We start from the raw sequence: 12507 nt of genomic DNA on the forward strand, positions 1-12507 counted from the left end.
CACACTCCCCTCCTCCATCATAAAATGCCCCAAAACAAGAGAGACCATGTAAGGCAAATTCAAGTGACAACTTTTTTAGGGTTTGTTAGTCTTTGCAGTCGAGTGGGCGATGAAAGCCGATCTTTGGCTGACAACTTGAAGAGATGCAGACAGATGAGTGAACAGAGTGACCGAACCCTAGTGGACATCTGCAATAACTCAGGACTGTCACCTTTGCATGAGCTTTGTTTTCTGCTATTCATGTGTTTGTAATATAGAATTTTTGTCTTTTTTTCTGTTTTTTCAAACTGTAGAAACATTTAACATTACTTTTTGTGTAGATTTTTGAATGATTAGCAGCAGTGTATAGAGATAGGTGGGTTACATTATTATATATCAAGGACTCAAACAACCTTTTTGTTGCTTAGCTGGAGTGCAAGGCAACACCACAGCCACTTGTTCATTTAGTGCCTTGTACCATCACCAGAAACAAATAAGGAGCCCCAGAGATTGAACGACCCATTTAGAGCTTATTGTCTTTAATTTAAGGAACAAAAATAGGATAATATACAATACAGTAGTTTGTTTTAATCAATATTTCTTGCGTACAAGAAAAATACAGTATTTCAGATCAGAGTGAAATTCAAACATGATGTGGAGGGATTTTCTGGCCGTCCAGAGAAACAAAAAGGGGCTTATAAATAAAGTCTAACACTAGTTTTAGTTAAATATTTAACTTGGATTAAATTCAAACAAACATGTTATATATAGATTTTTAAAAAATCACAGAACAGATCTACCTGGATCTACCTTTTCCTTCTTGCTCCTTCTCCATCTGGATCTATCACTAATTGTGGATTTTAAAAAAAAAAGAAAAAAAAGTGAGCTTTACCTACCACACAATAAAGAATATTATTTATTTTACCATGAACAAGAAACTTTAAGCTTACTTTGATGCCATAAAGAAAGACTTAACTCTCGGTACTACTCTTCCTCCAGAGGACTGACCAATGTCAACGTCCTCAGCCGACGTGAGCACATTCCTTTTAAGAGTGAATACGGGAAAAATCTGCTGTTTGGCATGATCCTTGGCCATCTATTTAAAGCATTCGCTAGTCAGCTGGCTGATGCAAATACAAACACTTCTAACACCGCCTTCTCACGGAGAACGGTTGCACTCATTGTGGAACATTCTTTGAAAAGTTGGCAGCTTCTCGTCTGAACCACCGCTCTCCTCAGACACATCAAGGATAAGATTTGAACGGGGGGGGCAAAGGATTTATATGAGACAACAATATCTTTGTGGATGGATTTGGGGAGGGAGGTTAAGGTCAGCTTCTGATGCAGTTTACTCCAAGAAGCTATTTTTTTCCAATATTTTGGACTCGGGCTGTGAAGACAACATTATTATATTAATCACCACTTCTTTATAAATAAACTACAGACACTTCTAATTAGCAATCACACCTCCATTTCTGTCATAACAACCACAGCCCCATGCGTTCTTGGTATCCTCTAATCCAAAACCCAATTAATCATTTGAGACAGTTTGGTCTGCTGTCATTGACTAAGTCCAGCAAAAATCTTGAAACTTCATCTATCCTTAAAACATGGCTTTGTTTTGATATATAATGACCGGCGTCCAGGTGAGATAGTTTAAATAGTAGTCCCCTGCTAATCACAATTGGGGGAGCCAATTACATATGACAGCATCCACACAATAATAGACTAATAAAGACACTATGACATTGTTCTCTAATTCACCTAAATCATGGAGGAACCCATTCAGTCCTCAGTTAAACTTAAATAGTCACACTTATGTTTTAATTCGCCTGCCTTGAACCACATGAAACATAATGACGAGCAGTTGATTCAATTATTTCAAGGAAAGCAAATAAAAAAACAAAAACAAAACATTATAGTAGAAAATATTTATTTTCCAGCCTCTGTGTTGCAGACAGCAAATGGCGGAGAAGTGGCTACTGTTTCTCTTTCACGGAATTTCCCAAAATAATTTCTTCTACACAAAGAACATTGACTGCGTGCCATTCAACTGCACAATTCTATTTCTGTCTACAACTGCATCTTCAGCATTTTGTTCGAGAGATAATAAGTGACATAAGTTTGGAGCTAATCTGTTCATAAGAACTTCTAACCACCTACCCTGATATTTCTCCACCTGATAACACAGGAATACAGCCAGTTAAATAAGTTAAATACAACCAGTTGGTGTATGTCAAACAAGTCAAAGAAAACAAAAAGACAATTAATCCCACAATTAATATAATCTTTTTCTCAATAGACAATTGCACTGCTGCCGCTCCAGAATAAATAATAATAAAAAACCCTCCTCAAATATCTCTGAATCCCCCGCCTTCCAATTTCAGCAACATGAGGAGCTCGAAAGCAGAATTATCTGCCTCCCTGGGCTCCAAGTAAAACTATCTCCCTGTATTTGACAACTGTAAATAAAGCTTGTCTAGAGTAAATAACTTTTTGTGTTGCTGTTGGGAAAAATTTTTCAAAAAGACACGAAGAATTCAGTAGTACAAAAAAACAAAAACAGTTGTGCATCGTTGTGGACCGTTTATGACCGCCAGTATCAGTGTGTTCCCTTTCAATTTGGGAAACCAACAGAAACACTTCCCCCTCTGTTAATTTGTAACACAATAAAAATCTCTAATAGCCGCTATTACACATTAAAGCACAGCGTGTGTGACGCAGATACGCAAAGCTCTCCCACTGCTAGTGTATCGGGAGCACAACAGTAATTTGTGGAAGAGGCATCCCGGCCTCTTCGCACAGTTTTCCTGATTTTCAATGGACTCCTGCTCGTATCAATGGATGGGAATGCGTTAATTAGCTCGCCTGCTGAGTAAAGGGATGCTACGTTGTGCTTGCCCTGACAATAAACACACACAAAGGTCCTCCGGTGGGAAAATGCGGTGGCGCTGCCGCCCCTCGGCTACTCTGACTCTCCGTTCCTTCGCTGAGTTTCTCTCCAAGTGGGTGATGGGGTGATATCTCTCTGCAGCAGATGTGTGCGTGGAGAGAAGGTGGTGGGTCAGGGGGCGGGGGCGCGCTTGCTGCACTGCCTCAGTCCTTTTCGCCCTGTGGCGCCTCTTTATATCTTCCAGCGCCTCCCCCACCCCCACTCTGCTCCCTACATCCTAATCCTGCTGCCTTGGAAGCCTCGGTCTTCTTCTCCTCTCGCGCTCCCCGAAGACCGGGACTTTAATTAGAATTCAGCTGTAAACACGAAACCTACTCCAATTAGGTTTACCTAACCTCTGACCCCGTAACCTCACACTCTTGAAGTGCAACGCATTGCTAAATTTTGTTCAGCACTTCCTTAAAAAAGCAGGAAAAAAAAAACAGAGCGAGAGAAAGTGGCATTTTGCATATGAAACCCCTTGTATAAACTTGGCACGCTTCTCAGTCGGTGCTACTTTTCTATTCCAAACTCCTTTCTGCACCCATTTCCCTGCATTCTGGCCCCAGTCCCCTCCAAGACTTCTTCCTCTCCCCCACCCTTGTCCACTCCACCTCCTTCATCACTGCAAGTGCCGTCAGTGTCTCATGGTGTTCTTGCCAAACTTGTCGCCGAGTTGCTGGATGAGCAGAGCCAGCTCGCCGGCAGCCTGAGACTTCTCCTCCAGGAGCTCGTAGCGGAGGCTGGAAATGTCCTGCTTGATCTCCTTCAGCTCACCTATAATGGAGGTGCACACACGGACACACACACACACACACAGAGCGTCACGCCAGGCCAACCTGCCCGTCAATGGCGGGGTTTATCAACGCGGGGGGGCTCTCACCTTCGTTGACTTCGTCGTTCTCTCTGTCCACTTGGGCCTTCAGGACGTAGCGTTTAATCAGGCGCTTCATGATGTTCTGCGAGGAGGATGGCGAAGAGGAGGTGATTAAGTGGGGACAAATGTAATGAGGAGCCCAGTGGCGTTGTGGTGGTGTGAGCCGTGTGTTACGTATTGATCTTTAGCCATTGGGGATGTCCCGCGGCAGATGCTACCGCCCGGGCGGCAAATACGTGAGAGGAGTCAATATGGAAGGACGGGTCGATGGCTGTCGCTGCACGTACAGCCCCGAATGTCTGATTAAGTGGCGTCTCAATTGTCGGCGACGTGACTGATCTTTAGAAACGTGTACGCCGAACACGTGGCACCGTGTGTTTACGCACAAAAAAAACGGGGAAAGGAACGCAGCTGAAGGGTTTCACGATTTCCCCCGAGGCCAAGGGTGAAGGGCAGATGTGTGATATTTCCTCCTTATTTACAGCAGGTCTGCTTTCGATCTCCTTCAAGCAGCTCATTAGAGGCACCTTCTGCACCTCGCTGTTTTTGCCGCCCCTATACTCTGTACTCACCCGGCTCCCCGCCGAGGCCTTTTCATCTGAACTCGTGTTAAAATTTCTCCTCTCTCAGATGTCTTCCCATCATCTCTCCACTCTACCTTCTGCCGTCCTCCTTGGCTCTGTTGTTCTCCACTTCCCTGCCACTCACTCCCAGCTCCTCCTTCTACTCTGTGTCTTCTCGCTGCTCCTCTCCATGGACTGCCTCCACCTTTTCAGACTTACCTGGTATCTGGTGGGGTGTTTTCGAGATTTCCTCGGGATGAACTCTTCTCCTGGGTGTGGATAAGGCCTGAAGCGTTCATCCTGTGGGATGGTGACGACAGGCAATTGTCACATTTCAGCTATCAGTTATCACCTCTCAGGGTCTAGGAACCTCCATGCAACATTTAAAGTAGATCTATTACTGGCCCGAATAACACAGACACAGTGCAGTGCAGAGTGTTTTTTTTTTTAGCCAGCACATTGCGCAATTTATCGACACAGGCCTACTGCACTGGCCAACAGCACTGTTTTGCATCATCTGGAATCAGACTGGTGTTTATCGCCTTGTCTTAGAGGGAACATGGAATAAAGTTTGAGCGTCTGAGCTGCAATCACATAAAAATTCACAGCAGGAATTTCCTGTGCACCAAACCTGAAAATAAATGAAGTAGCTGACTGTGGCTGTACCTATGCAGCGAATGACAGCATACAAAATATTCATTGTGATATTAGGCTGCGCAGACATGCATAAAGCCAAACACGTTTGCCTGAGCGGCGGCTCATCGTAAGAGGAAGACCAGCCATCCACTGACTGTGGTATGTCTAAATCCAGCTCGCCGCATTTTTGCATTTAAGTGTCAGGCCTCTAGAGAAATGGGGGAAAAAAAGAAATGAAAGAAAAGCTTTTGATAGAACTTTCTAAAATGTCAGGATGTCAGCAAAATAAATAACACACAGTGGAGCTGCTCGGAGGAGCTAACAAGCTTTGGCAAAAAAAATGAAAAATGAAATCATGTCGTGCTTCACGCTTAGATGGTGTTTGATTTCAGGTGGATGACGGTTGAGAGAAACACATTCCGAAGGTATAACAATCTACTTTTCAAGATACATCACAACAAAGAAAACCTCAAATGACCCATTAAGTTAAGGATGCTTCTTATTTGTACAAAGTCTCATTCATAAATTCCTACCTCCTAATACATGCATTCATTTGTTCTGGCTACTGCGCTATTGAACCGCATGTCAGTTTTTTTTCTTGTCAAGGAATGAATTGCCTCAAGAACTTATTCAAAAATAAATCAATAGCTTCACTAATTTCTATAAATACTCAAACTTCCTGTTTTTAAACTGGAACCAAACCTACTAATAACTTGTTTGGCCTTCTGAACAATTTACTGTCTTGTGTGACCTTCATTACCTACACAGCATTTCAGACTTATAGGGAAACCAGAAATGTGCACAGGGAGAGACTGCGCTGCCTCTCTCTCCAGATTAGATTCTTGACATTCTCGCGGGTACAACGTGGAAGGAGGGGGCGCTCGCACATCGATCGCTCGCTTCACCTGCTCGGCTCCACAGTTGAACTGTCAGAGCTGCAGAGAACTTTAAGAGCTCACAGAGGCAGCAGGCTGTAACCTATCTTGTCCCCGTACCAAGACCTGCACAGCCATTAGAGGAGACGCTGGCAGATTTGAGGCTCTGACTAATGGCTGAGGTGAGCCAGCTGAACTGGGGGAGGAACTGGCCGACGGTGCCGGTGATAAGTTTGATTTGGTGTGAAATGGCCTTTGTTATTTTCGTCACGCAAGACTTTCTTTTCATTACGTTTCATTCATCGATTCCATTCAGATGGACACTTGGAGTGGGGTGGGACATTTAACAAAGCCACGGCTGCATCCAGGGAGGTGGAGAAGAAAAATCGAGCCTATCACCTGAACCACGTGGTCAAAAAAGAAAAGTAAAGACGTATTTTAAGAGAAAGAAACTAATTGTGGCTCTACCAAAAAAAAAAAAGAACAGACAAGGAGAGCCAAATGCAGATGGCTCTGGGTGCTGTTAGTTTGTGAGTTGCTCCTTCCTTCCGTTTTGCATCCCTTTTAATTGAGGCCGTTGGGGAGACAAGAAACACAATCATTTGAAGAGAAGGGGGTGTCATTATTCAGACAGGAGCGTTATACTCCAAACAATCTTTTGAAAGTTGCCAAACAATATCCTTTCAATAGAACAAGGAAGCAAATGTTAAGTGTGTTGGCCAAAAAGTAAAAAAATATCTGCAGTGCATTTGTGTATTGTCACTTCATATTTTCATGTTCCTGTTTTCTGAGGGGAACACACTCAACGAAAGTGACATATTGTGAATAATTAACTAATAATTGCTGGATTCCACTACACATTTTGTAAAATTCACTTCCTTTATGAATTTATATTCATCTTTTACTTATCTTACTTGGTCCATTTATGAAAAAAAGAAACCCACAAAATAAAAGCGATATTTATAAAATTTAGTCCAAGATTTTAAGAGAATTACATTTGCTTTTGTTTGTTTACGTTTGTCTGCTGTCAAGAATGGTTGTTATATTTTTCTGTTTGATTACTTGTAAAAAATATTGTCTCCTCCTCCGTCAAAACATAACACGCCATTTTCACTCAAAGTAAACTGGTCACGTGACCATGTACGTCACATCGTTTGAGAAAATGTTGCAGCTGAAGGCTGTAAACAGAGGGCTAAATGTTCTGTTTTCAGGGGTGTTTTTTTTGGCAGGGGAGTTCAATCATACAAGACTGCTTCGCTAAAGTGTAAAGGATGACATGCAAATGTCCTTGCATACCATCATTACTTGATAACGCACATATTTTGTATTGTTTATGATGAGTGCAGGAGTCGGGAGAGTTCTTTCTCACAATCACCTTGGCTTGTGGCTTCATCATGCCCAGCTCCACCTCATTGTTGTGATGACTTTTGACCTTGCACAGGTGTATCAGGCAGGACTTGATGCGAAGGATGAGATAGTAGAAAGACTTGGGGCTGGGAACCAGGTTGAACGGTGCGGGCAGCGTTCGTCCCTCGTCAAAGTAGGAGAGCCACAGCTTGGCCCTGGCAAACTTCCACTCCACGTCGGCGTCCTCCTGCACGGACAGACAAGCAAACACTAGTAATAAGCATGCGTGTTGCAAATTGAGACGTAGTCATTTCCCCAGCAGGTGCCAATTATGAGTTCTTCTTGTGTTTATTAAACAAATGGTGAGCGCTGTTTTAATCATGAAGGATTGCTGTTTAAACTGTTTGTTAATTTGAAAGAATTTCATTTGGTATGTCTCTGTGTGTGTCTGTGTGTGTGTGTGTGTGTGTGTGTGTGTGTGTCTTTTCGCGAGGAGGCAAGAAAAGCCTTTAGAGCTTCTCGTTTTGTTTTAACGAGGAACAATTGTCAGCAGCTGGAGTTGTTGACTGGCTTTCAGCAGGTTCAGTTTTTGTCAACTTCAGTCAGGATGTGAGGATCTCGAACCACAGTGGTGTGTCTGCCATTTTCTCCTCAGGGGAAGAGCTGCTGACCGATCCTTCAACATAGCGAGTGCGCACATCCAAGAATCATCTGGTGAATTATTTATTACGTTACGTATTGTTTGATTTGATAGTAGAGAACAAACAACTGAATGTGTCCACTGACTTTCAGCAGCCTTCGTGTCTTTGTGGGCTTTCGCAAACAGCTCAAACTTTCCAGTTTTCTTGCTCCATAAAAATATACATCTTTTCAAGAAAACGTAAACTTTTTTGTTTTGTCATCGTATATTGATCTCTGATAGCTGGTGGTAATGATCCTCCTGCAGCCACTGCAGTGATCAAACAGCGAACCTTACTGACATTTTAACAACTTACCCTTTTTCTGCACTGACAGACCGTCTCTTGTCCTTACCTCTATCTCCTGGTACGAGCTGTTGATCATGGCAATGAGCATGTTGAGCAGGACCACCACCATGGTGACGTTGTAGACGCCGTACAGCACGTAGCCAATGTTCTCTATGAACTTGTGGTCGTACTTCAGCACCACCGAGATGACCTCAGACAGCCCGAAGATTGACCAGAAGAGAGTTTTGAAGCTCTCCTCCACTCTGCGACATGAAGGACAGAAAGAACGTGACGGAAAAATGAGTATCTGACACACACACACACACACACACACACACACACACACACACACACACACACACACACGCACGCACGCACGCTGTGAGATGAATGGAGGAATATTTAAGCCGTCTATTGAACTAATTCAAATAGTTTAGCTTCAAAACTCTCAGAATGCCTTGATGATTAAATTTAAAGAGGAGCCGTTTCATTTAAATTGCCATAAAACATTTTTAGTCTCTCTTTTACTGTCAGAACAAAACACATTTGACTGTGAAGGCAAAACAAAACAACACAATCTGATTTTCATTGACTGAGCTCAACAAATCATGATTAACCTGTATCACTTTTCTATAGTCAAAAACAGGATGAAACCTCTAAATGCTACAAGATCTGTGAGCAGTGGCATCGAGTGAAGTGTCATACGATCAATATTTCATATTCAATTGAGATTCATAGTAACAAGCCATCTGCATGCCTCCCTGATGGGGGCTGAAGGTGGATGGAAGATCTTGTCCTCTGAGCTGGGACTGGAGGCATCTTCCAACTTCAGGTCTTTCAAAGAGAGGGCTGCATGGCCAAGTTGAAAAGCTTTATTATTTTATGGCAGAGAGGGGGGAAAAGGAGGCGATACAAACACGAAAAGCGTATTTTGCGATCAGATTACTCTGTGAACTCATTCTTCACTTCTGAGCTACAATACAAACAAAACACAAAAGACCTTGAAAGCACTTTACAGTCTAGAAATTTCAATTAGTGTGTTTCTATGGAGGTTGTTTGGAATGTAGCTGTGTACATTTTTTAATGCGGTATTCTTCTTAATATGCATTAAACGTTTTATGGAAACGCACCAGACAAAATTATATTGAAGAAGAACCTGCATTGACATTGCAATTGAAAAAAACTGTTTACTGGCTCTTGCGTCACATTAAGCACAAAAAACATTAATATTCAGTATTTTCTCCTTCTGCTCTTGCCAGTGGCTCTCTTTGTCATACTGACATGCCTCAATACCGCCAGAACATCCTTGAAATAAATAGCTTATTAATGGTTGGTAAACAGCGTGTAAGCTCTGTAAATAAGGGGAATTTTTCCCCCGTCACTTAACGATAACGCTGAACCCGATCAATCAATCCACCTGACCTGGGAAATTTCCACTTGTTTATGCGGCCATGGATCATGACGGTGACAGCGCGAGCCGCGCTCATCCTTTTAGCTCGGCTGTGTTTGCACGACCTGGGATCGGTGCCGCACTCAAGCACTGCTAAGGCGCTGAAATGAATGGCTGAGTGGCGAGAGCACTTGTGGAGCAGGATATTGTTTACACGCAGTGGAATTGGGTCAGAGAATGTCATGCTTTAAATGTGGCCTTTTCCGGGAATAAAGAAGAGACAAAGGAGGAGACAGCTATCAAAAACGTGGTGTCATTAGAGCGCGGAGTGCGTTATTAGTGTTACTTATCAGTTTCTTGCTTGATGTGATCGGCATTCTTTAAGAATAAGCTGCTGCTCTGTCGCTGGAAATTAAAAAAAAGGGCAACAATAGTTTTGCTTCTCATGAAGGAAATGGAAGGAAACGTTAGAAAATCATCAATAATGTGAACATCTTTTCTCCTCTGAACGCGCACTGAACCCGTCACGAGTCGCCTGCCACTAGCTGGAGTGGCACCTGAGGCGCGCACGAAAGCAAACGGCTTTTCAAACATTAATTGAAGTTCTCGTGTTTTTGTTTCCTTTCCCCTCCTCGTGTAAATGGCTGAAACGTCAGACCACCTCAGGCTGTTATCAGGGAAGCCGCCCCCTTTCTCGCTTACTATTCCCGTCACACGCAACTGGCAGCATATCGAGCAATCAAGAGAGCCAAGGGAGGTGATTTGAGCGGAGCGGCTCTGATATTCCGTGATTTTAGTCTTTTCTCCCTCCAAATAATCACTTGACACGCACTCGCAGCCTCTCTGGCAACGCTGCAAAGAAATGCTCCGAAATATGGGGGGAAACAAACAAACAAAACACGGCAATTCGATTGTGTGTCATTGTAAAAGGGCTTTGTGACAGGCGACTCTAAACTGCCATGTGAAATAAAAAACACTTGCAGGAAAACACGCAGACACACACACACCCACACACAACTGTACACCCACCACATTGCCTCCCTATTCATACACGCAGCTCATCCGTTCTCCTTGGCAGCCGGCTACTTTAATGCAAAGGAACGACTAAAAAATGCAGGGTGATTCCTTTGCATTCTGCCCTCCATACATCAACTCCTCAGGTCAGACATGAACATCGCCGCACGGCCGCATGCGGATGGCATCGCGGCGCTATCCGTCTTTCATTAATACAGACAGAATATGGATGGGGGCATGTGTGAAAGAAGAAGGGTCTCGTCCACGGGGGCTAATGTTGACTAATGAGCAGCCGATGCGGAGCCGCATCTCCATCGCTTTTGCTCACCTTGTTTGCCACATGATGCCTCTACGGGCCAGAGGTCCACTTATTAAACATGTAAAAAGAATCTATCCTGAGTTGTCGACAACTGCTGTTGTTCTCTTTTCCGCCCTCGTAGCCAAGCGCTCGTGACATTTGCACCGCCGACGCTGCGCTGTGCTCACCCCTCCTGCTGTGGAGTGCAATTTCCTGCAGTGACTACAAGTCGTTACGCTCACTGAGTGCCTCGGCCCGCGCCAGGCTATTTGACAATAATTAAAAAAAACAGGGAATTAGTCTGGAGCCTCTTCGTTGGATTTGTATTTCGGTTTGAGGGGGAGTTGTGCTCACGCACGTCGGCAAAACTGCCTCAGCGTGTGTTGTAATTGACAATGATACACGGAAGAAGGAAGCGTGCAACGCAGGCGCCGAGATAACTGGGCGACAGTCGACTAGCTAACCAGCAGTGACGTGCATAGCGGTTACACAACATCAAATCAGTGACTTTGCTGGTTTGAAACGGCGACCTTGTGCACGCTTAAAAGGGTGACTGGTTGAAAGGCCACCCCAAAAAGCTAACTAGCAACGCTAAACAAGGAGTGAATGTGAGTGTGGATTGTTGTGTGACCCTAAATTAGCATCTTTGTCCAGTGTGTCACCTCGCCTTCAAGCCTGGAAGTCTGGCATCAGCTCCAGAAGGCCCCTGAGTGCAGGTGAAGGGGTGGTAGAAAATTGATATTGGATGGATGAAACATCGGGGACGAACAGCTGGTACCAGGCTAAAATGATGGTGTTAGCGATAAACAAGTTTATCTCCCACAAAAGGGGATTTGAAACTATAATTTTAAGGCAGAAAAACGACGCTGTGTCCTTTTTAAACACTGCAGTCAGCAAGAGTTTGGTAATGGGCAATTTTACTGTGTAATGACAAAATAAAGATGAATTTTATCTATGGCAAACATCTGTGTGCGTGTGTGTGTGCATGTGTGTGTGTGTGTGTGTGTGTGTGTGTGTGTGTGTGTGTGTCAGCAGGCAGTAAATCAGCAGGGACAGAAGGCAACTGGAGATGCAGACGGACGGTGCACCATTATCTGTTATTAAGACTGGCAGCTCCCAATAGGATGTGCCCCCCCCACCCCACACACACACACACACACACACACAGTGTGTGTCTAGCTTTTCTTAGGGCATCACGTTGACTCCCATTCAGTGGGTTCCACGGCCTGACACCCTCCGAGGAGACAACGTATCTCTCGCTGCCAGAAGAGCCACTCGATTCTTTGCAGCCGTATTGAAAACTGCCCACTTTCCCGAAAAAATAAAGACCATAAAGAGCTTGCAGATGCGCCTCCTATATGGTGAATGTATGAATAATTCATTATTTTTACACTGTTCCTTTACACTGTAATTTATTATTACTTTTCATCGCCGCTGGGTGGGTGGGGTGGGACATTTGACAACTCAAAACACCCAAATACAGGGAGCGACACTTTAAAGAGAAAGTCTAAGGCCCTGTCCACACGGGAACGTTACCGTTTTTTTTTTTATTTCCCAGGGTCGAAAAAAGTCCTGTCCACAAGCTGGCAGATGGAAACGGAACGGTGGGTGAAAACGAATGTAACGCGTAT

At 43.9% G+C, this 12507-nt stretch overlaps 1 protein-coding gene across 1 annotated transcript in view; it reads right to left on the reverse strand.

The window, feature by feature from the left end:
* Positions 1-242: 242 nt before the first annotated feature.
* Positions 243-12507, reverse strand: part of trpc7b (transient receptor potential cation channel, subfamily C, member 7b) — a 41075-nt gene continuing 28810 nt past the window's right edge. Inside the window, exons 8-12 of the mRNA XM_076046833.1 lie at positions 8242-8437; positions 7238-7456; positions 4571-4651; positions 3795-3870; positions 243-3688 (exon numbers count right to left, since the gene is read on the reverse strand). Of these exons, the coding sequence (XP_075902948.1) occupies positions 3549-3688; positions 3795-3870; positions 4571-4651; positions 7238-7456; positions 8242-8437 (712 nt within the window). The 3' untranslated portion in view covers positions 243-3548. The remainder of the gene's footprint in view (positions 3689-3794; positions 3871-4570; positions 4652-7237; positions 7457-8241; positions 8438-12507) is intronic.

Source organism: Nelusetta ayraudi, unplaced genomic scaffold (assembly GCF_046127955.1).
Source record: "Nelusetta ayraudi isolate G7.1 ecotype Tasmania unplaced genomic scaffold, CSIRO-AGI_Nayr_v1 ptg000090l, whole genome shotgun sequence".
Lineage (NCBI taxonomy): Eukaryota > Metazoa > Chordata > Actinopteri > Tetraodontiformes > Monacanthidae > Nelusetta > Nelusetta ayraudi.